General features: G+C 39.4%; 1 protein-coding gene across 1 annotated transcript in view; it reads right to left on the reverse strand.

Moving 5' to 3' along the window:
* The window catches only part of slc30a6 (solute carrier family 30 member 6), a 174,048-nt gene that overhangs the window by 63,992 nt on the left and 83,853 nt on the right, over window positions 1–26,203 (reverse strand). Inside the window, exons 5-6 of the mRNA XM_063055565.1 lie at window positions 17,170–17,212; window positions 13,868–13,933 (exon numbers count right to left, since the gene is read on the reverse strand). Coding sequence (XP_062911635.1) covers window positions 13,868–13,933; window positions 17,170–17,212 — 109 coding nt within the window. The remainder of the gene's footprint in view (window positions 1–13,867; window positions 13,934–17,169; window positions 17,213–26,203) is intronic.

Genomic DNA, 26,203 nt, shown 5'->3' on the forward strand with positions numbered 1-26,203 from the left:
TGGACATCAACTTAAGAGCCGGGCCAGATTGAAAAGATCAGGGTGTTGGGGCCCGAGGCGAGGTACAAACCGGTTCAGATCACTGCTCCACACTAAACTACAGGATTCTCTTGTAGTCTTCAATTCAGAACACTATTTGTTTTTTTAAAATCTGCACATTGAGTGTTTGAAGGTTTTTTCTTATATGGATTCTTTTTATGGACACGACAATTTTTTTTTCACTCTGCATATTGGGTGCTCAATGGTCTTTTTTTTAATATATGTATTTATTTTGGGTTTGTTTGTTTCGTTGCTGCTTGTTAGGAGAGGAATCTCAAGGTTATATATGTATACATACTTTGATAATAAACGTACTTTAAACTTTAATGTTGTTCTGCTGTTTAAGAAATGAGCAATTGGTGGAAGGTGATTTCGACTTCATCCTTTAAGAGAAGTTTGGATAGGCACATGTATGGGAGGGCTACAGTCCAGGTGCAGGTCAAAAGGGCTGGGCAGTTTAAATGGTTCAGCATGGACTGGATGCACCAAAGGGACTGTTTCTGTGCTGTAGTTGTCTATGACTCTATGAACTGGATCTTGCTTTTAAAAGTCAACAATGCGTCTCTACATTGTTGGTATTTAATCATGTAACTGTGCAGAAGTTGGGGTCTCCTCAGCAGAGGTATAAGTTTCAAACCTATATTGGGTTGATCACTGCTTTTGCTAAAACTGCATTCTATCGAAGGATTCCACAATTGCTCTGGTATGGAACTGCAAACTTCCATGGATCAGCCAATCATTACAAATACAAAGTAGTTTCTTTTTCTTGTTAGAATTTATGGATCTATCCAAACGTTTACTTTATAAATTTTAAACTGTTGTTAAGGGCAGGTCTTAAACAGCTCTCAAACAAGTTCTATGGATAGCTTTACCAAATACAACTGAAAAGGTCTTGCCCTGAGCTGTGTCTTGCTGACCACAGAGCAAGACTGCATCTGAGGACCTCGTGAGAGTCAGTCATCACATCTTTGGCCCACCATGTCCATGCTGACCAATAAATGCCTATCTACACAAATCCCATTTACTAACACCTCATCCACAGCCAATTATACCCTGGCGATTCATGTATTTGGCCAGGTGCTTCTTGAGTGTTCTGAATACATTATGTTATACATGTCCGATTTCTTCCACCTCCTGGGTGAAAGATTCTTCCTTGGATCTCTCTAAACCTTTTTGCTTCACCTTAAAACAATATCCTTTGGTCTAATCAAATGCACTGATTAGCTCTTCAAAAAAAACCTCAACTGAATTGGTCAGACAGAGTCTCCCACCAAAAATTCCGTGCTGACCGACCCTGCCTTTCCAAGTAGGGAATACACAGATTGTACCTTTGGTCCTGAGCACCTCATATTCAGTCTGAATACCTGATATACTTACAAAACACCTTGGATTTTTTCCTAATCTTATCCAATAGTGATACTTTGTGGCCCCTCTTTGACCAACTAATTTTTAAGCAACCCTTCCCCTTATACTCCCGAAGGGCCTGGTCCATTTTCTGTACTCTTATACCTAACATAAGCTTCCTTCTTTTTCTTTATCAGAAAGCCTTGGCTTTCATGCTTACCATTAACTATGATATCAACACATTGCTCTAAATGCTCGCTAGTTCACGTTTAAAATGTCCCAATAACTGAACATCTGGAAGTAAATGCTCTCAGCCTAGCATTTACTAGGTGTTGTCTAATGAAATTGAAATTGGTCTTCCCCTAATTTAGACACTCAATTTCTGGACCAACCTTCTCCATTTCTGAAACTATTTTTAAACTTAACAAGTCATGGCACTATCCCCAAAGTGCTCAACCATTGATACTTCAAAACTTGTTTCATTCCCAAGGACTAGATTTATCAGTGCTCCATGCTTACTAGGGTATCTATGTAGTGTCATTTAAAGCTGTCAAGAATGCACTTTAAAAGTTTAACATTACCTAAACCTTTTATACTAAGACAATCCCAGTTAATATTGGGAAATTGAAATCACTTAAAATACATTCTTCTTCCAACTTCTGTGTAATTTATCTTGATGTCTTGTGCTCCATTTCCAGTTGTCTGGTGAGAGGCTTATAGCATAATTCCAACAAAAGTATGTATGTATGTATGTACCCAATCCTATCTCCTCAGATGGATGTAAAATATCATATTATGAAGCTTGGAGTTCTCCCTCGTCTAAATCACGAACAGAATACATGGTTACTGCTATTTATGAGAGCTTACAGAAAAATAATAGATTGATATGTTTAGGTTGCACTTCCAATATATATTTTTGGCAATGAATGCTTACAAAATCTCATGAGGTTATGACAGGTGTTTTAATAAATCTATGTTCCCTCTACATGAACTACAATAGATTATGAATGATTATAAAAAGTCCTAATTTTTTAAAAAAAAATCATTTTTAGGATCAAGGTGCCACTGGCAACGTCAGTATTGCCTAGATCCCAAAAGCAAATATTGGGCAGCATCTTCCCTGTATCACAGGCTCTAGTTCTCATATTATTTTCAGAGAGGGTCAGTCACAACTGATTATTTTAGTAAAACACAGAGTTTCTTGCAGCTTCTAAAGATTTAACTGATGCAAAGGTGCAGGTCTTGAGGTAGTCTGACAAAGTAGCAGATGCAGTAAGTCTGTGGTTTCTGTGCTGGGAGAATAAGGAATGATTAAAGAGATATACAAATTACAAATGATGGTCATATTTCTTGCTTTCCTCATCAATCATTTAATTATTTCACATTTTAAGTAACTGGCTTATACACTGCAATTGAATTTCAAAGGGCATTCGAAGCATCTGATGAATAAATGCTAAGTACTTAAATTCAGAACCACAGAATATTTGGATGTACCAACCAGCTAATTTTCCCATTCCTAATCATAATGAACAAATACTCAGGGATAACACATCTTCTATTGCTGTTTATGCTTCACAAGCAAAGCAGATAGGAGCCCTGCTTGCAGGTTCGTGCCAGTTTTAGGGATAAAATTTAAATTTGGGAAAGAGGGATAACTGACAGAACTGCAATAGAATCTCCCGAGATTCACAGTTCTACCACTGTTCACAGTTAGAAGTAAATTTATTATCAAAGTACATATAGGTCACAATATACTACCTTGCGATTAATTTTCTTGTGGGCATTCACAGTAAATTCAAAGAAACACAATAGAATCAGTGAAAAGCTACAGGCAAACAAAGATGGACAAACCACCAATGTGCCTTATCTAAGAAACGATGTACTAGCATTGGAGAGGGTCCAGAGGAGGTTCATGAGAATGATCCCAGAAATGAAAGAGTTAACATATGAGGAGTGTTTGATAGCTCTGGGCCTGTACTCACTGGAGTTTAGAAGAATAGGGGGTGGGTGGAATCTCATCTGGATAAGGTGGATGTGATGAGGATATTTCCTACAGTGGGGGAGGCTAGGATCGGTGGGCACAACCTCAGAATAGAGGGATATCCATTTAGAATGGAGGTGAATAAAAATTTCTTTAACCAGAGGGTGGTGAATCTGTGGAATTCATTGCCATGGATGGCTGTGCAGGCCAAGTAATTGGTTATATTTAAGGTGGAGACTGATAAGTTCCTGATTAATCTGGGAGTCAAAGGTTACGAGAAGCCAGGAGAATGAGGCTGGAGGGATAATAAATCAACTAGGATAGAATGGCTATGCAGACTCTATGGGCCAAATGGCCTACTTCAGCTCCAATATGTTAAGATCATAAGAAAGCAGAACTAGGCCATTCAGCCCATTGAGTCTGCTCTGCCATTCCATCATGGCTGATCTCGGATCCTACTCAACCCCATACACCTGCCTTCTTGCCATAACCTTTGATACCCTGACCAATCAGGAAACTACAAACCTTCGCTTTAAGTATACTCACAGTCTTGGCCTCGACAGCTGTCCATGGCAGAGCATTCCAGCGATTCACTATTCCCTGGCTAAAAATATTCCTTCTTACCTCTATTCTAAAGACTGTGGCCTCTAGCTCTGGATACCCCCACCAGAGGAAGTTATTATCTTCACATCCACCTTATCTAGTCCTTTCAACATTCGGTAGGTCTCAATGGGATCCACCTGCATTCTTCTAAGTTCCAGTGAGTACAGGCTCAAAGCTACCAAATGATCCTCATATGGTGTCCCCTCCATTCTTAAATAATATTGACAACGTGATTTGTAGAGTCCTTGAAAGTGAGTCCAAAGGTTGTGGAATCAATTCAGTGTTAGGGTAAGTGAAATTATCTACTATGGTTCAGAAGCCTGATGGTTGAGTGGTAATAATTGTTCCTGAACCTGGTGGTGTGAGATCCAAGGCTTCTGTACCTCCTTCCTGATGGCATCAGTGAGAAGAGAGCATGGCCTGGATGCTGGGGGTTCTTGATGATGGATAGTGCTTTTCTGTGACAGCACTGTTTGTAGATGTGCTCAATGGTGGGAAGGGAATGTTCAAAGTATACCTAGGTTTATTCTGTAAACCCTTATCATATATACAGTGGAGTTAGAAAGTTTGTGAACCCTTTAGAATTTTCTCTACTTCTGTATAAATATGACCTAAAGTGTGATCAGATCTTCAAGCAAGTCCTAAAACTAGATGAAGAGAACACAATTACATAAATAACACAAAAACATTACACTTGTTCATTTATTGAGTAAAATGATCCCATATTACATGTATTTGTTGAAAAAAGTAGGTGAAACGTTGATCTCAGTAACTGGTGTGACCCCCACTTGTACAGCAACCAAACATTTTTGATAACTTGATCAGTTCAGCACATTGGCTTGGAGGAATTTTAGATCATTCCTCCTCACAAAATTGCTTCAACTCTGGGATGTTGGTGGGTTTTCTTGCATGAACTGTTTTCTTCAGGTTCTTCCAAAACATTTCTATAGGATTAAGGTCAGAACTTTGACTCGGTCATTCTAAAACACAAATTTTCTTCTTTTTTAACCATACTGTTGTTGATTACTCGTGTTTTGAATCATTGTCTTGTTGCATTATCCAACTTTTATTAAGCTTCAGGTGACGCAATGACATTCTCCTGTTATCTTGATACAATTTTGAATTCATTGTTCCCACAACTGTTGCAAGCTGTCCAGGCCCTGAGGCAGCAAAGCAGCCCCAAACCATGATGCTCCTTTAACCATGCTTCACAGCTGGAATGAGGTTTTGGTGTTGGTGTGCAGTGCCCTTTTCCCCCATATTGCATTTCTGGCAAAAAGTTCAACTTTTGTCTCATCCGTCCACAGAACATTGTCAGAGAAGCGTTGTAGAATATCCAGGCATTCCTTTGCAAACGAGATGTGCAGCAATGTTTTTTTTTGGAGAGCAGTGGTCTTTTGCTGTTACCTTTTTTTTTTCTCATCTCCTTCAGCATCATATGTTGTGCTGTTGGTGTGACCTTTGCAGGATGCCCAATCCTAGGGAGAGTAGCAACAGTGCTGAGTTTCCTCCATTTGTAGACAATTTCTCTTACTGTGGACTGATGAACACTCAGGTCTTTAAAAATGCTTTTGTAGCCTTTTCCAGCTTCATGCATCTCTACAATTCTTCTTCGAAGGTTTCCTGAAAGATATTTTGATCAAGGCACGGTGTACATAAACAGATCTTTCTTGAGAAGAGCAGGCTCTGTCTGTAACTTGACTTTGTGTGACTTTTTTATAGGGCAGGGCAGCTCTACAACCTACCATCTCCAATCTCATCTCATTGATTGGAACAACTGACTCCATGTAGCTTTTATAGAAGGCATTACCCCCACAGGTTCACATACTTTTTCCAACAAATACACGTATTATCGGATCATTTTTCTCAATAAATAAATGAATGAGTATTTTTTTTGTGATATTATTTAATTGGGTTCTCTTTATCTAGTTTTAGGACTTACGTGAAGATCTGATCACATTTTAGGTCATTATTTATGAAAGAGAAAATTCTACAGCATTCACAAACTTTCTAGCACCACTGTAAAGCAGATTTTCACCTGACCTACCCGCATTTGGTCAAACCCAGGTTTCTTAAAGTAAGAGGTAGGATTTATTATAATAAATATTTCAGAAAAAAACTTCCATTTTCAGATAGCTCAATGATAGCAATATGTCAGTGTAGTGAAGAGATTTGCTTCAAATTTCTGGCCCCAATTAAATTGGGGGGCAAGGGAAGAGATTGCTTTGGTTCTAGCTGAGATTTTTAAATGTTTGCTGAAAACAAGTGAAGTACCAGATTATTGGAATACAGTTAACATGGCTCCCTTTTCAAGAAAGGTAACAGGGTTAAGCTTGATAATGACTGTCCTTTGAGTTTAAGATCAGTGGTAGAGAAGATAATAAGGAAAAAAAAAATTCTGAATTGCATGGCACCAGACTTCTGCAAATAGCCAACATTTCTCTTCTATCAGGCTGCTTACCAAAGCCCTGAAAACTGCAGTTATTAAGCCTCTTTTAAAAAATAAGCTAGATGTCTCAGTGATTAATAACTACAGGCCTAGATCAAACTTACCATGCTTAAGTAAAATTCTTGAAAAGGTTAAGCAACTTAATAGCATTTTTGGCACTAAACAACTGTATGGATGTTTTCCTGTCTGGATTTCGACAACACCACAGCACCGAGACTGTTCTGGTCAAGATTTTAAATTACATTTGCTTGAACCATTATGATGATAAAATTTCAGTTTTGGTTTTACTGGATCTTAGTGCTGCTTTTGACACAGTTGACGATGGCATATTACTGGACAGACTGGAAAACTGGGTAGACTTTCCGGTAGTCCTAAAGTAGTTTAAATCGTATTTACAGGATAGGGACTATTTTGCATCAACTGGTAGCTGCATATCTGAATGAACAAAAATGACGTGCAGAATGCCTCAAGGTCCATACTAGAACCTCTTCTGTTTAACATATACATACTCCCTCTAGCTCAAATCATGGTAAGCAACAAAACATCTTACCTTAATTATGCAGATGACACTCAGATTTTATATAACAGTGTTATCAAGTGCAATTATTAAAAAAACTGTATTGAACAAATCACTGATTCAATGAGCCAAAATTTCAGTTAATCAAAGAAAAACTGAAATAATTGTTTTTGGTGCCAAAAAAGAATGATTAAAAGGCAGTGCTCACTTAGAATCTGTCATTGCAGACCACAAACCAAGCTAGGAACCTTGGTGTTGTGATGGACTCTGACTTAAATTTTAACGGTCACATTAAGACAGGGGTCAGCAACCTTTTTGCCTCTGTGGGTTGGATCGCGTATTAATGAGCAGACGGTGGGCCAGGTAAATGCCATAAAAAACTTGAAATATGGGAATTATCCATTTAAATACATATAGTTATGTTTTGCCTCAAATTAATGAATAACATATGCTAGAAAATCATTTGTGCTTAACCAAGGATGCCAATTAGTAATCAAAGAACTCAGTTTAGTTGCAATTTATTTCAATCAAGGCATCTTATGAATCTATTAAAAGGACACAAAGAATCTTTAAACATAAATCATACGAACATGATGCATTGAATGGTGGTAAATTAAGTATAATAAAAAAGAAATTTTTAATGCAAACAGTTAATAAATCTATGTGAAACTTGATGTTGTTTTTTGCTTGAAAGCTTCTCAATATTGTGTGTCAGACTTGTTGATGCCGAGAGCAAGACATTATCCAAATGGGCATCAGTCAATCTTGTTCTCAAATAGTTTTTGGTGTGTTTCATTTTTGAAAATAATTGCTCACACAGATAAGTGCTGCCAAACAATGATGCCATCTTTTTTGCATGGTCCGAGTTAGGATACTTCCCACTTGGATGAATATATTTTCTATAGAAGTCAAGCACTGACACATCTTCAGAATGAAATTTCGATCTCAATATGTCGTCACACCGCATCTCAATCAATTCCATTTGAAAAATTTCTGATGCAGTGTCCACTTCCACATCAAATCGAGTAGCAAACAGCTTGAACTCATTTGCATGCAAGCAAAACTCAGCAAAATGATCAAGCTCTCATCAAGCGCAATTGAAAAAAAAAATGCAATTCGTTGCAGGCATCCCTCAAACAACTTTTAACATCTGCTGACATTTCAACTCGCCGTGTGATCGTTCTTGCTGACAGGCTGATAGATGCAAATAAAGATTTCTTTTCAGGACAAACAATATCCACCACTGCCAGTAAACATTCTTTGACAAACTCTCCATCTGTAAAAGGCTTCATCTTTTCTGCAATACGTTTTAAGACTTCGTAGCCGGCACAGGTATTTCCTTCATCTTCACTGCTTTTCTTGGCAAAAAAATGACATTTGTTTTCCGAAACTAGCCTTCATTCACTCAACTTCATCTTTCCTTGCTTGCCCAGTAAACTTGTTCAAATTTCCACTATGGCGGGTCTTGTAATGTCACCTGATACTTGCCACCTTCTTCGCAGCAACATTTTCTAGGCAAATGAGACAAACTGGTTTTCCAGCTTGCCCGATGAAGAAGTAATCTAGTGTCCAAGTGTCTTGGAAATTTCGGCACTCAGTGCCTACCCTCCTGCGTTTTGCATTCATTACCATTGGAATTTTTTTATTCGATTTTATTTCAAAACATGAGTTATTCAACAAGTATTGTAACACATGTAAATATCTGGATATTTAGCGTGGATTTCTTGTTAAAACACAGTGATGATGTTTTTGTTTACAAATTTGAACGATCCCATCTGAAAACCTGCGCGTGCACGGAGAGTATCTAATACATATTGATAAGGTAGTCTGCCTTCCCGTCATTCGTATACAGTATGCCAGTGTTTGGTTTGGAACAAAACGGAACCTGGGGCCAGTGTAACAAGATGTCATGCATGTCCATCAGTGTGGTCGTGTGAAACACTCAGAATAAGGAAAAATCGCTCGCGGGTCGGATAAGCATAGTATCTCAATACTTGCTCGCAGACCGGATTTGGCCCGTGGGCTGTAGGTTGCCTTCCCCCAGCATTAAGACAATTACAAAGTCAGCCTACTACCATCTTAAAAAAAAGAGGTAAAGCGATTATGTCTCAGCAAGTTCTAGAAAAACTCGTCCATGCATTTATTTTTGGTATTCTTGACTACTGCAATGGTATTTTCACAGGTCTCTGTAAAAGATCCCTCAGATTGCTGCAGCTCATGCAGAACACTGCTGCTAGAGTCTTCACTAAGACCAAGAAAGTAGAACTCATCACTCCAGTTCTCAGATTGCTACACTGGCTTCCTGTCCATCACAGGATTGACTTTAAAATATTACTGCTGGTTTACAAGGCACTGAATGGTCTAGAGCCAAACTGCTTCTCCGATCTCTCGCTGCATTACGAACCTTCCTGAGCTCTCAGGTCGTCTGCTGCGAATCTGCTTACCGTCCCCAGGGTCAAACTAAACATGGTGAAGCAGCTTTTAGCTACTATGTTGCATATATCTGGAATAACCTTCCAAAGAATCTGAAGTCTGCCCCAACTTTAAGCTCTTTTAAATCGAGGCTTAAAACTTTTCTTCTTGCTGCAGCATTTAATTAGAATCTACTGTACTGTAAGTTCTATTTATCATATCTATTTTTGTGTGATTTTATTCTCTTATATATTGTCTGAAACTTGATATTTGATTTCTATATCTTGTACTATGTAAACCACTTTGAATTACCTTGTGTTTGAAAAGTGCTATACAAATAAACTCGCTTGAAGAAGGGGATTAATATTTGACTGAAAGGCAGGGATTAATCATAGACAGTCAAGCAACACACACAAAATGCTGGAGGTGTTTTGAGTAATGTCATGACACAACAGAAATGTGGAAAAAGCTTAATAAGAACTCTAGACAGCATACATGACAATAAAGACGCCAGGCCAAGTCCATCGTGCAGCTGTATTTACTATCCCTGCAGCCTTGTGGGAAAATAGAGCTCTATCCCTTACAGCAGCAGCCACTGTCTTGTGAAACTGGGTGGTTTCTAAGCAGCAGGTCTATGTCTCAGATCATGTGTATCACGTATTGTGACGCCCTGCTCCCAAACCCCACATCAGCCCTTTGGCAACTCGTCCTGTAAAAGGCCTTTTCGACTGTCAGTTGAAATATATTGCAACTGACAAAAACATAAATGTATTTATAACACATTTAAGTAACATTGTTTTTAATTAATTTAAAAGAAGAAAAAGCCCCACTCATCTTTCTAATCCAGTTTAATTTATTTAAATGGGACTGCATTTTATACCCCAGCAGAGGCTAGCATTAAGCTAATATTCTTCAGCTCACCACAGTCCAGAGGTGCAGCTCAGTCATGGTGAACTGAGGGGCTAGATACACTTCTTATCTGGACCCTCAGTGCCCAGTTAAGCAGTGGAGTGAGAGGACAGGTATAGTCATAGTCATACTTTATTGATCCTGGGGGAAATTGGTTTTCGTTACAGTTGCACCATAAAAAATTAAATAGTAATAAAACCATAAATAGTTAAATAATAATATGTAAGTTATGCCAGGAGATAAGTCCAGGACCAGCCTATTGGCTCAGGGTGTCTGTCCCTCCAAGGGAGTAGTTGTAAAGTTTGATGGCCACAGGCAGGAATGACTTCTTATGATGCTCTGTGTTGCATCTCGGTGGAATGAGTCTCTGGCTGAATGTACTCCTGTGCCCAACAATTCCATTATGTAGTGGATGGGAGACATTGACCAAGATGGCATGCAACTTGAACAGCATCCTCTTTTCAGACACCACCATCAGAGAGTCCAGTTCCATCCCCACAACATCACTGGCTTTACAAATGAGTTTGTTGACTCTGTTGGTGTCTGCTACCCTCGGCCTGCTGCCCCAGCACACAACAGCAAGCATGATAGCACTGGCCACTACAGACTCGTAGAACATCCTCAGCATCGTCCGGCAGATGTTAAAGGACCTCAGTCTCCTCAGGAAATAGAGACGGCTCTGACTCTTCTTGTAGACAGCCTCAGTGTTCTTTGACCAGTCCAGTTTATTGTCAATTCGTATCCCCAGGTATTTGTAATCCTCCACCATGTCCACACTGACCCCCTGGATGGAAACAGGGGTCACCAGTACCTTAGCTCTCCTCAGGTCTACCACCAGCTCCTTAGTCTTTTTCACATTAAGCTGCAGACAATTCTGCTCACACCATGTGACAAAGTTTCCTACCATAGCCTTGTACTCAGCCTCATCTCCCTTGGTATGCCAACATCTGTCCATGCTTCAATGACAGGAAAGGTTAACAGAGGGTATCAGTAAAGCCAAAAAATGACACTATTGACAGCTTACTCCTGAACCACCAGCAAATGAATTCAACATTTTGGCCCATTGATTTAAAATTTATAGAAATGCTCTTGGTTAACCCATCTTGTGGACTGGAAACTAAGGCAGCTTACTGGATGGATGTAAATAATAATTCTGTATAAAGAGATTCCTTGTACAAGTTAAAGGGATGGTCATATAAAATAAACTTATGAACCTCAAAAAGCATGCTGATTTAAAAAAAAATCTCTCCATTACTGTCTTGTCTTTCAGTTCATAGTTATTAGAATAAAAATATTTTCAGTTTTTACAATGTTGTCTCCATGTTGTCTGGGTAACATGAGTTCCACAGTGCAAGAATGTGATAAGCACTGATCTTTCTGACAGAATTTGGTTTTGTTAACTGAATAATCAGACTTTGGGATTATCCATAGAACACAGAAACAAGTTGGCACTTGCATTTAAGTAGGGAGTAGTTAATATTGGTGTACATAGTTTAAGAATATATTTTTCAATTCCTTGGTTAAACTACAGGTTGAAATTAAGCTGCTGCTCTTATTTCTCAAGGTAATCAGCAGAATTTTGCTCTAATATGTCTCTGTTTAGAAGCCAGATCCAGTAAGTACACTGAACCACACCATGTCCTCACAGCTGGTTCAGGGGCAACGTCATGCTGGTGAGATCCAAGATTGTTGTTTTCTCATACTATCAGATGAATGTGCCTATTTCAATGGCCTCCTGTGTGGAACTGAACTTCTGCAATCAGAGAAAGTGTGTGTGGATGGGCAGGGGGAACGGTTAATAATCTGGATTACGAGCCTCATTTAGGACAATATGGTCCAACATTTAGTGGGCGCTTACAATAATTACATCAAAATAACAGTGAATCTGACTGAACACTCAAGACCTACAGCTATACAGCTCCTGAGGAAAAAAAGGTGATGATTTTTCTTGGCCGTGGCATCTACGTGGTTACACCAGGACAGGCTATTGGAGATGTTCACTCCTAGGAACCTGAGGCTCTCAACTAATTCTCAACCTCAGTGCCTTGATGTAAGCAGGAGCATGTGCACTGCCCTCTTCCTGAAGTCAATGACCAGCCCTTTTGTTTTGCTGACATTGAGGGAAAGGTTGTTGGCATGAGACCTGGCCTACCATGGTGGGGTCACCTGCAAATTTGTAAAGAGAGTTAGAACAGAAAGTGGCCATGCAGAGTCTGGGGTGGGTAGGTAAGGATGAACCAGAGGGTCACAGCAAGTGTAATCCCTGAGGAAAGCAGGAAACAAAGCGTAGAGAAGTTGTGATTGGAGGCAGGATCATGTTGCAGTTGGTGGAAGTGATGAAGGATGATGTTTCAGATGTGAAGCGTGGTCAGGTGAAAGGTGAGGACCATGCAACTCTATCTTGCTGTTGTCTGGGTGGAAGGGTGGCAGGAACAGAAGTTCAGAAAATGCAAGTGAGGGCTCCATTACCAGCATTAGAGGAGAAGCCTTTTTCCCTGAAAAAAGGAGGCCATTTCAGATGTCCAGAGCGGGAGCCTCACCTTGAGTACAGATGCAGTGGAGATGGAGAAACTGAGAAAAAAAGGGATGAAGTCCTTACGAGAGACTGAGATGAGGGTGGTGTGGTCAAAGTAGTAGGAGTTGGTGTGTTTATAGTAAACATCAGTAGCTAGCTTGTCTCCTGAGATGCAGATAAACTACCAAAAACTTTTCTCTGGTTTCCAGGCATGCCATCACAAATATTTTCAACAAGGATATGACATCTGCCATTTTTTTAGTCATGTGCCCTTTTGCACTCTCCTGGGATGCTTCCTATCCAGAGTTGCAGATAGCATAAGGAAATTGGTCAATGTTCCCATTCCTTGCCCACAGAGAACTACCCAATCCAGTAGAAAAGTAACTTGGTAGGTAACCATGAGCCAATTGGATGAAATCCTAACTTCCAGATTAAAATTGAAGTCTGTCACGAGCCTTGTGGCCCATCAGGCTGGTGCTTATGTCGGTTTCTGTGGCGTGAACCCACTGAGAGTATGAGACTCCTCCCCGGATACGCCAGTCTATCACAAGGTTAAGCCCCAGCATTTTTGCCAGTACCCATTCTCAGCTGGGTAGACTGCAGCATTGCATGGTTAAGTGCCTTGCTCAAGGACACACACACTGCCCCGGCCGAGGCTCGAACCCACAACCTTCAGATCGCTAGTCAAATGCCCTAACCACTTGGCCACGCGCCACACAAACTTCCAGAGATAGTTTCCATTAATGAGCCAGGCTGCTACTCAAATATCAATGCTGCATTGATTATACATTGCATCTAGATGCGGTATCACTCTGCTAAGTCTCATACACAGTTGATTGATTATTGTAATGGCTATGCAATAGCGTATGAACCAAAGCCAATATTGTCTTCAATATTTTCCTCTGCAAACCATGATGGTGAAGTCCGATCACTTGTCTTGAAACATTTGTATTTGAGGACGTTCATAAAGTAATGCTTATACAAAAGTTTAGTCTGTTGATCTTATTAAAGTGAATAAAAGTTCAGTGCTTTCTTCAAAACTTCTCTGATAATATACAAAATTTGAAAGTGTTTACTATACCTTGAACATACACTTACCCAAAAGAGTATCCTGGACTGGGCTTCTTCAAAGTCACCCAGAAACTTATCAAGCAAGATACCAAACTGTGAAATAAACAGATGAAAACTGGACAAAGATTAAGTGACAAAGCAAAGCCAACTGTATCCATATCCAGTACAAAAGTCTGAGGCACACATAGATATATAGCTAGGCTGCCTTAAGACAGGGGCCCCAACCGCTTTTGCACCGCGGACCGGTTTAATATTGACAATATTCTTGCAGACCGGCTGACCGGGGGGTGGGAGGGGTGGTGGTTCAAATAGGGTTAAACTCACTTCAACATGTCTTTTTACGGTTAGGGTTGCCAACTTTCTCACTCCCAAGTAAGGGACAAAAGTAGCAGTCAAATCCCAGGACACTCTACCCCAGGAAAGACTACCATGACCATGAAGCCTTGCACAGGCACCTGTGTGTGCATGCGTGACGTGCGCATGTGATATGCACAAGCACGTACGTGCCAATTTTTCTTCCCCACAAATCGCTTTTGCCTTCATCTTCCTGACTATACTGTACATACATTATTTCTACTTTATATAGGTTGTGTATTTATCATATCATTCCTGCTCTTACTTATATGTTAGTGTTATTTATTTTCAGTTTTATGTGTTATTTGGTATGATTTGTTAGGTTATTTTTTGGGTCTGGGAACGCTCAAAAAATTTTCCCATATAAATTAATGGTAATTGCTTCTTCGCTTCACACCATTTCGACACGAAAGGTTTCATAGGAACGCTCTACCTTAGCGGGGGAAATACAGGACATACCGATTTAGCCCAATACACGGGATGTCCCGGCAAATACGGGACAGTTGGCAACCCTGTGTTCAAGTTCAAAAGTGTGTTGACAGGGAATGAGGAAAGGTGCAGCTGACTCGTATCGTCTCCTCACAACCCGGTAGCACATGCTTTGTGGCCCGGTGGTTGGGGACCGCTGATTTAAGACATTTACACAGTACTGTAAGCATTTTCATATGTAATGCCCTGGTTCACATTTCTACTGCTATGCTGTAGGTATTTCATTTTAGCAGTTCTGCAAGAGCAGTGTGTTCCGCTTTCAGATTGTTTGGGTTATTGTTGAAGATAAGGGATACTGAGGAATGTGTGTCATCCAATTAGGGATGGTGGAACTGGGAGAAGGTTCTAGAGAACACTGGAGGGGAGAAGTTTTGTGAGGGACACTAAGGTTGGTCTTAGTCTTTTTTCATCAGGAGATGAAGAGAGAAGATTCAGGAGGGAACCAGTTGTAGGATTCGATCTGGTGGGAATACGTGATTCGTTGGAGCCAAAGCACGGAGGTCTACCTAGGATCGGTGAATATGGCTTTTGGAAGATTAGAGCTCCAACCCGTGCACATTTGACTGTTTAATTATAATGGGCCCTTCGTGTTTTTTTTCCTTTTCTTTACTAACTCTGGTTAAGAGAACATTCACAAATATTCTTCTTTATAATTGCACAGGGTGCGATCTGTTATTTCTTGACGACAGGCTATTGCAGGGTAGTAAATCACATAGCATTCACACAATCCGGGTTTGGTGGGCCAGACATCCCAATCTTGCGGACTTGGCGGGACCAAAGTCACATAATCCCTAGATGTACCAAGCTGGAGAAAGGTGGGTTCTTGCCATGGAATCCAGTGGCTGTTAGTGAGGGGCTAACGAGCCACATTCCCAGAGACGCCCAGTAAAAGGGGATTTCACCTAAATATCATTTCCTGCGTGGGTTTGATTTGAAGCACATGATGGAAAGATATCCAACTCCATCCTCTCTTCATTTGCCCTTGAATCACCAATATCTGTGAGTCTTGTTTTTGTTAATATTGGTAAACATTTAGTAGATACTGTATTTGGCAAATGTTCTAAGCACCCTACCTACATCTGTGTGCCTAAGGCTTTTGCACCACACTATACCTCATATAAAACTACAAACAATTCATAGAAAAGTGATTATATAGAGGGGTTTAGTAATGTCATAAGTTTATCATTTGCTTTATCATTATTAACACTTTTAATCAAGTAACAATTTTCTGGGAAGTTGGTTTGATTTGTTTTGTACTGCTAGAAATAATTAGCTCAATGGCATCATTAATTTGGTACTCCTGAATTTCATTCATTCGTAAATAACAAGAACAATTTTCGCCCTTTTCATTATAATTGCACCAGTGATCAGAGAAACATTTTTAAAAGAGAAACTAACATAAAATGTTGAATTTCATTTGCAAAAAATGTTATATTCTCAATTTAAAAGTAACAAAATGCGCAGGTAGCAAAATACATTTTGCTAAAAATATACCACTCTCTATTTTGATTTAAATGACATCATCACAGATATGGCCAGTTGACCTATTTTCTTCTGCAAAGAGCAGAAGGTGTCTCACTGAAATAAAAAAAAGCCTGGAAATCAAAATACGCCCTTTCCTAAATATCAATCTATTTTTCTTTTCCAGATATTTTCCCTTTTCAAATTTATTTCAATTGATGGGTGCAGTTTGGTAATATTCCCTCATCTAACTCCATTAATTGCAATCTGCAAAAAGATGCTTTGAACAGGATTTTATGGGAATTGTCTTGCTGAATTCTCAATCAAGAATCAGACGTATAGACCAAACCTCATGATGATTTATGCCAATTTCTCAGAAACAATATGCGCATTTACCCTTAGTATAAAAGTAATTACAGGGCAGAACAGTGGAAAAAACTGCCAGCAGAATCCACCAAATAAATTCTCAAAATGTGAAGTGTGAGATGCAAACAGAGGTCAGCATTAACCCAGTGGAAAAAGAGGTCCAAAAGCTGGTTCTTGCATTTACTAAAGCAGTGACAACAAATACAGCATAGTTCAAGGAGGACATTGCTGAAGAAACTGGCCAGGCACAAAAAAATTAAACAAATGGCTTGCAAGCCACATTGAACTGATCACCTGACAGAAATCTGACACAGGGTGACAAATAATTCCAAAAATATTTGCAGAATCTGGAAGAATAGCAGATGTTACAGAAATACACAGTAGGTCAGATAGCATCAAAGTTAACAGAATTAATGTTTTAGATTAATAGCCCTCCATCACAATGGTCTGATGAAAAGCTGTCATCCTGTAACCCTGGCTCCAGTTTCTCTCTCCACAGGTGCAGTCTGATGTGGTGAACAGTCTACTGCTTTTATTTCTACCCCCTCCACCCAAAATTTCAAGCACTGAGGCAAAGATAAGATTTCACATATTAATCTATCTTCAGTCCCATTAGACACAAGCAATTAAATTCATAGGGTAATTATTAAAAGAATTACCTGAAAAAATCAAAGATGGTAAGATATGTATAAGCAGTTAAAGCTGTAGAGAAAAGGAGATAAAAATCAAATTAACATCCACATACTATGTCCAGCACATAATTTTCTTTATCCGTTGGAAATAAGTGAAATTTATAAGCCCAGTATAAACACCAGTTTTCAAAAAATTCTTTAATCAAATGAGTATTTCATCAATTTTTAATTCAAGAACTCTTTTTAAAATATTCTGTTTGCTTACTTACTGTGTTAAGTATACATAATTTACTATAAAGTATTAATTCACCCTGAAATTCTTCAGCATTTCAGAAATTGTTCTACTAGATACTGTTGTGACCGTGATCTAAGTCACAAGAGGGACAGAAAAGTCTTTACTCAGCAGAACAAGCAGGCATCATTCTGGAGACACTTTCAGAGAGGCTCACAACCCTAAAGGTACATCACATTTTTATACCCTTAAGATCAAAGGTAACAGTAGGTGATTGAATAAAATTTCAATAATTACAATGACATTGTTTACCTCTGAAGGTCCAAATGCCTTTGGGAGAAACTAATTAACACAAATATTCTAAAGCCTTTTGACGACAGAGAGCAGACACTGGAAATTAATGTTGTCAGGGCTGTCTCTGAGTACACAAATATGTAAGTACACAAAAACCTATTGATTGCCTATACCTGCGACCATGTTTGAACTGCTAAGTGACAACATCCGTCTGGTCTGCCAGCTTGCACTCATAAGTCACAATGGTACAAGTAATTTAGCCACATTTCCTGGTGTGGTGCAAGACAATTAACACAATCCCACTGTTTTAATGTTTGGCTCTCACATTTACAATCTGTTTACTTGTAGAGCAGCCTGTGCATTCAAATTCAGTTTACTGCTTGCAATTTACAAAAAAATATATGAAGGCTTATTGCAAGCTCCCTGAACTTAATAAAATTTACAATAAGAACTGAAGCCTGGTTCTTGTTTGAATTAATATCTACTATATTCACATAACTCCAGAATCCTCTGCTGACAGATACAAATCTAATTAGCAAAATAGACCGATACTACACAACCCAGCAGGATCCTTTACTATTCCCTGAAAGTTGGAATGCCTGCTATATCTGAAGTATCATTGATAGATACTCATTTGCTGCATTAAATCATGTTAAGCTTGTTGGTCACAGAGTCAGTGACATTTTCTATTGACCTTTAGAGTATTCAGTCAGAATACATCATATTTTGACGAGTAGTTGCTCGCTTTATTATGATGGCTGGCATTAATGTTACTGAGACTGCATTCTCCATATTAATCTCTTACTTCACAAATAATCTTGAAGCAGATCTACTTTACCACAGCACACAAAGGGAAATTAAAGGTTAAAATATTATTAAACAAGCATTAATAACTGGAAAATATTGTGATCTCATCATTGAACAGTACAGAAGGCCTTGTGACTGTCCTTTACACCAAGGGGACATGAATTCATATATCGGGTTTCAGACTGATCGTGATTACTCTCTTATTGACGTAGTCTGCAAGGTTGGATAATTCAAGGATCTGCACATTGCCTTTCAATGAAATTTCCTCTAAGGGTTCCACTAACCTCCTCTAAGTCCTTATTGTTCCTGAAATAGTCACTACATAAATCCTCAAGGTTATCTAACCAAAACATCCTGCTAGTCAGTCACCAGATACATGCAACAAACTCTTCAATGGAGGAGTGATGTAATAAATTAAAGGCAAAAGAAAATTCTAAACACTTTTATGTATTTTCTCCAACTAGACATACATACAAAGTATACAGGGGACATGGCAATCAAATTTTAAAAATGCAGAACATTCAGCAGACCAGGCAGCATCTGAGAAATGTCTGTTTCCATCAAACTCTTTTTATTTTGAGAAGGCATTTGACATTGTCTCATGGAAGGATGGAGCACAAGAGCTTGTGGTATTAAGGGAAGTGTCCTAATGTGGATTTAAGATTAGCTGTCATATAACAAAGCGAGTCAGATGTTAGTCAAAGCTGTTAAGATGTTACTCGCAGAGTGTCCGTCCCAAGGCTCAGTGCTTGGTCCTCACTTTTTTATTATTTATATTAATTACCTGAAGGAGTGGACACAGTGCAAGGTATCCACGTTTGCTCAAGACATGAAAATAAGCAGGAGCTTATGTGACTGTTTTGATGAGGATGTTAGCCGTCTTCAAAAAAGTATAGATTGGTTGAATGAGTGGGTGAAAATTTGGCAAATGAACTTTAATGAGGGAAGGGGTGAGGGTAAAGTGAGATCTAAGGTTTGCAGATTATCAAAGTACAAGGGGATCCAGCTACTTTTGTGCATGAGTCATAAAACATTAACAGGCAAATGCACCAAGTACGTAGGAAGATGGCGTATTACCTTTAATTGCAAGAGGTTGTTTAGAAATAGGGAAGTTATTACAATTATTGTAGGGTTTTAATCCCCTTAGGAGCAAAAGGATATGCAAAAATAAAAACTTTAATAGGCTAATTCCTGATGAGATTGTTGTCCTACCTCAGGCAAATAAGGTATTAGATCTGTAGTCCTTGGAATTTAGAAGACTAAAGATGATCATATGAAGAATGAGATCCTAATGGGGCACAGAAGTATATGTCAAGATGTTTCCATCAGTAAATCATGAACAAGGGGACATTGTTGAAAACTTAGGGAACCGTCATTTAACATTGAGGGGCTTTAGAAATTCTTGCAGGGGGTGGTGCCTCTCCACAGAATTCTCTACCCCGAATGGTTGTGGAGACAGATTATTGGAAGTATTTAAAATGGAGGTATATACATGCTTCAAAGATCAGGAAATTCAGAGCTATGGGGAATTGGCACACCAGAGTAGTGATACCTATGGCAGAACAGCCATGATCATATTGAGTATTTGAGCAAGTTTAAGGGATCAAAAGGTCTACTCCTGTGATTGCCTTATGTCTTTACGTCCACGTTTTCAGCATCTGTATTTTTTTGATTTTCTCTTTCACCCTCCCCCCCCTTCCCTTGAGCCGAAGATGCTAAAGGTTGAGAACACTCACTACCAGGCACAAGGACAGCTTCTATCCCACTGTTACAAGACTCCTGAACGGACCTCTTGTACATGAAAGATCAATTCTACTTCATCATTCCCCTTGCATCTTGCTATCCACCTGTACTGGACTCCCTCTGCAACCATAACACTATATTCTGCATTCAATTATTGCTTTTTCTTTGTATTACCTCAAAGTATCTATGTTTTAAAATTATCTGTATGGATGGCTTGCAAAACTATACATTTTTTTTCAGTAAATCTGAGTATGGTAATAAGAAACCAATACTAGTTTAACTATCACTGAAGAGTACTATAGCACCCATGTGCATCATACTATCAGTAATGGATTATAAATACTTGTAGTACCCAAATATTACTTCATGCTTTTTTTTAAAAGGTACCAGTCACAGTAAATCTCTATTCTCTAGTTATTAACCAAGAAAGCAGTACCTCCATCTAAACCTTTCATTGCTTTAAATCACTTCTATCAAATGTTTTGCTGTCATTTGAAATCTTACAATATAGGCACAAAGTTTGCAGCTCGTGTGTAAACAGAGCTGGGTCAAAAAACAGTGATATTATTTTTCCATATTATTCAGAAGTGAAAATTGTATTCATTTTCAAACCCATCTCCTCCAAATACAACAAAAATCCAGCTATTAGAGAAGCATTTGATGCTCATCATCTTATGATAATCAGATTATATAATGTATACCTAAAATCCAAACCAATCTTACAGCAAGATTTCTTTTATTTGCTGTTCTAGAAAAATCATAAACGGGTGTATAGCCAACAATTTTCTAAATGAAGAGTACACTCTACCCCCTCGCCTATCCAGAGAGTGGTTAGAGAAGAGACAAAACCGTGGGTTATCCTTTAGTCATCCGAGAGGATAAAATGTTCTGGTTCCCTTCATACATTTCAGTACATAGTTGTGCAGAAAGTATCAGTCTAATTCCTAAATTAATGACTGTTGCCTTGCAGTATTAGTAACTGCAATAGTAATCGTGATGGCTGTTCTCCAAGTTAAATGCATTAAATCAAGCCTTGGACAACAAAGTCATGAATACAGGCAGCAACAAGACTCATGGTTACAGTAAGAGGATCCCTGATGTGCACAGCTAATCCTCCAGTCAGTACAACAAACATACACACAGTAACAGAGATCATCCTGAAATATAGAGCAAATATTTAAACATTTTTAACAGCCATACAAAACTGGCATGCTGCCTTTGGAGTATAGATAAGACATCTAGCACTCTGCAAATAGTTCAACAGTAAAGATGAATATTTTATTATAAATGACTACAATTCACTCAACTGGTTAAATCTAATGAATATTGAAAATAAATGCTACAATTATAAAGATAGATTTAATTCAATATACTCAGATTACAATATAGAATAACCACTATAAAATGGACAAATCTAATGGATAGAAGTGATATAAACTATAGGGAGTCAAATGGCAGATACTATGACAGAAAAGCAAAAGTAGCTTTGCATCCAAGCTTGACTTATTGAAGGTGACATTGAAGTGTACCACTGAGGTTTAGAAACATATAAAACTTAAACTGTGTGTTTATGTTTAGTTTTATAAAACAAAATGCTGGTCCATGTACTCCGATTTTGAGTTTATTTATCAAAGGAGGCAATAATACCAAGAACAATCCTTTCCATAATTTTAAACATAGCTTGAATGTTATAGACACCTTGCTTGAGTCTTTTACTTGCATTTGTTGACACAATAACACAACTACTGTCATTCCTGCATACCAACATAAGGTTACTAATAGAAACTTGAAAACAGTACAGATCTTTCTGAATATAAATATCATACTTATGTACACCAACGTCTTTGATAAAATGAGAAAACACAAACAGGGCGAATGTCATTTAAGGTTCAACAATAACAGTTTAAAGGTCCAACAGACTTGCAACACAATGTAGTTACATGAATATCAATTTAGAACAGGGAGGGATTAATGTGCTCATCCCGGGATTTATGCTGCTCTTACTACTAGTTACATCACATGTATAGAGTATCCCTGCGGCCACCCACCTCAACAACAGTTATATCACTATAGATAGTGATTGGGGAGGGGTGCGGATTGACCCAACAGAGGAAAGTCACAATGGCCGGGTCTCTGGCACACTGTGGTGCTTGGGGATTCATTAGTTAGGGGAACAGACAGGAGGTTCTCGAGGTGAGAAAAAGATTCCCGGATCATATATTGCCTCCCGGGTGCCAGAACCTGGGATATCTCGGATTGAGTCCTCAGCATTCTTAAATGGGAGGGTGAACAGGCAGAAGTTGTGGTCCATGACATGGATAGGACGAGTGACAAAGTTCTGCATCGGGAATTCAGGGAGTCAGGTGCTAAGTTAAAGGGCAGGACCTCAGGAGTCCTACCATGTCACGTGCTGGTGAAGCCAGAACTGGGAAGTTCTGTTTAATATATGGCTAAGGAGTTGGTGTAGGATGGAGGAAATACGATTTCTGGATCAATGGGCTCTCTTCCACGGAAGGTGGGTCCTCTACAGAAGGGACGGCTTGCACCTGAACTGAAGGGGGACTAATATCTTAACATCCTGGCGGGAAGGTTTATTAATGCTGCACAGTGGAGTTTAAACTAGAGTTGCAGGGGGTTGGGAACCAGAGTGCCAGAACAGTTAGTGGAGATCTTATGGAGGCAGATGTTGGTAATACCTCAGACAAAGTAACGAATTAAAAGATTGGGCATGGTGTGATTAGTGCCCTGAGCTGCGTATATATCAATGCAAGAAGTATTGTAGGAAATGCGGGTGGTAGTGCTGAAGATGTGGTAGTTGGCTAATAAACAGAGGCATGTGTAGTGAGAAGACGCTGTTGATAGCATAAAATTGCAGTCAATAGGATGAGTTGCAATGTAAAAGGTAGACAAAATCGAAAAGGGTGAATACAGGACTGAAGATGTTATATTTGAATGCGTGTAATATACAGAATAAGGTAGATGAACATCATGCCTGCCAATCTACATAGCTGCAGATAGGCAGGCATGATGTTATAGGCATCACTGAATCATGGCTGGGAGCTAAATGTCCAAGAATACACATTGTAGCTAAATGTCCAAGAATACACATTGTATCAAAAGAACAGTCAGGAAGGCAGAGGGTGCGGCATTGCTCCGGTGGTAAAAAAATGAAATCATTAGAAAGTGATCACATGGGATTGGAAGGTGTTGAATCACTGTGGATAGCGCTAAGGAACTACAAAGGCATAGAAAAGGCATGTAAAATGTGATAAACATGGGGAATTTCAATATGCAGGTAGATTGGGAAAATCTGGCTGGTGCTGGATCCCAAGAGAGGGAATCTCTATCATGCCTACAAGATGGCTTTTGAGACCAGCTTGTCCTTGAGCCCACTAGGGGATCAGCTATTATGGACTGGATGTTGTGCAATGGTCTGGAATTGATTAGAGAGCTTAAGGTAAAAAAAAACCTTAAGGTAAAAAGAAAGTGATCAGAATATTCCACTGAGGCAAGGGGAGAAAAAAACCAGAGGACATGGGTTAAGGGTGAGGGGGGAAAAGTTTAAAGGGAACATTGGGGGGGCTTCTTCACACAGAGAGTGGTGGGAGTATGGAATGAGCTGCCAGATGAGGTGGTAAATGCGGGTTCTTTTTTAACATTTAAGAATAAATTGGACAGTTACATGGATGGGAGGTGTAAGGAGTGATATGGTCCGTGTGCAGGTCAGTGGGACTAGGCAGAAAATGGTTCGGCACAGCCAAGAAAGGCCAAAAGGCTTGTTTCTGTGCTGTAGTTTCTATGGTTCTATGGTTCTAATATGATCAAATTCATCTTGAAATTTGAAGAGGAGGAGCTAAAGGCAAATGTATCAGTATTACAGTGGAGTAAAGGGAATTACAGAGGCATGAGAGAGGATCTGGCCAGAATTGATTGGAAAAGAACACTGGCAGGGATGACAGCAGAGCAGCAATGGCTGGAATTTCTGTTAGTAATTTAGAACATTCTTTTCTCTGGATCGTATGTATATACATCGCAAAGAGGAAGGATTACTCTGAAGTAGTGGTCCCCAACCTTTTTGAGCCTGAGATCCCCTATCTGGGCCTTAGTGAAAGGCAAGATCGGCCTACTAAGTCGCCTAGACACACGCATGTGCAACGGGCAGAAGGGACCCCAGAAGTGGAGCCCCGCAGCCCCGGAAGCAGTCTCTCTTTGCAGGCGGCTTTCCGTAGCAGGAGTGTTGTTATGTTACTATTATCTTAATTGGTATTACTTATTTTTATAATGCTCACATTGCAACATCTTTAATCCTATGTTTCATTATTTAATTTTATTTCAACACGAAAAATAAATGAATAAAAATTGACTGTTGCACTCAGTGTGATGACTGGGGCTGAATACTTTCTGCTAGTTCCCTGAAATTTGGCTCATAACTACAGCCAGCCAGTTTGAGACAGTCTGTGAGATGTCTGTCAGTAAGACAGCTCCTATACTTAGATTTAATAATTTTCATCTGTTGCAGCATGGCGCCCTCGCAAACCTCATGACAGACTGAATATTTGAATGGACAGTTTCCCTTGTAAGACTGAATGTTGAATCTGCCACGTTTTTCAGGTGGTTTATATTGGTAAGCTGTACTGAGACCCTGGGCCCTGTTTCAGAGGTACGCAAGCTAATGACACCACTGTTTTTTGTTTCCCAGTTCTTTTACATTTGGGGAATGTTGGAATTTAAAGGGGGAGAAGTGTTTTAATGTGAGCATTATAAAGTTAGGTTGATGCCGATTAGGATAATGGGGATGTAGCGGTGCTCCCGCTGCGGAGAGCTGTTTGTAGGGAGAGGTTGTTTCCAGGGTTGCGGGGTTTTGCTTCCGGTCTTTTCTGCCCGGTGCGCATTTTTCATTTTTTTCAGGATCTACTGGGAAAGTCTCAAAGATCGACTGGTTGGCGACCACTACGCTAAAGGCAGATGACACAAATGTGGCTAACAAAGACAAGTCAAAGCCAACATAAAAGCCAAAAAGGGAATATAATAGAGCAAAAATTAGTGGGAAGTGAGAGGAAGGCAACAGAAGGCAATGAAAAAGTCATTATGAAGGTGAAGATGAAAAGTCATTATGTAGGCTAGACAATAATATTAGAGTATACCATAAGATTCTTCAGATATATAAAGTGTAAGTGTAAAAGAGGTGAGAGTGGATATCTGACCACTGGAAAACGATGGTGGAGAGGTAGTGATGGGTGACAACAAAATGGTGGATGAACTGAATGAGTATTTTGTATCAGACTTCACTGTGGAAGACACCAGCAGTATGGCAGAAATTCCAGGTGTCAGGGGTCATGAAGTGTGTGAAGTTACCATAACTGGAGAAGGTTCTTGGGAAACTGGAAGGTCTGAAGGTAGATAAGTCACCTGGACCAAATGGTATGCATCCCAGGGTTCTAAAAGAGGTAGCTGAAGAGATTGTGGAGGCATTAGTAATGATCTTTCATGAATCACTAGATTCTGGAATGGTTCCAGAAGACTGGAAAATTGCAAATGTCACTTCAAGTAGGGAGAGAGGTAGAAGAAATGAAACTACAGGCCAGTTAGTTTGAAATCAGTGGCTGAGAATATGTTGGAACTGAATACTAAAGATGTCAATTCAGGGTACTTGGAGGCACATGATAAAATAGGCTGTAGTCAGCACGGTTTCCTCAAGGGAAATCTTGCTTGACAAATCTGTTGGAATTCTTTGAAGAAATAACAAGCACGATAGACAAAGGAGATTCAGCTGATGTTGTGTACTTGGATTTTCAGAAGGCTTTTGACAAGGTGCCACATGAGGCTGCTAAGCAAGCCAGGAACCCATGGTATTACAGGAAAGATTGTAACATAGATAAAGCAATTACTGATTGGCAGGAGGCACAGAGTGGGAATAAAGGGAGCCTTTTCTGTTGGGGCTGCTGGTGACTCATGGTGTTTCACAGTGGTCTGTTTTGGGACTGA

The sequence above is a fragment of the Mobula hypostoma genome, chromosome 8, assembly GCF_963921235.1.
Source record: "Mobula hypostoma chromosome 8, sMobHyp1.1, whole genome shotgun sequence".
Lineage (NCBI taxonomy): Eukaryota > Metazoa > Chordata > Chondrichthyes > Myliobatiformes > Myliobatidae > Mobula > Mobula hypostoma.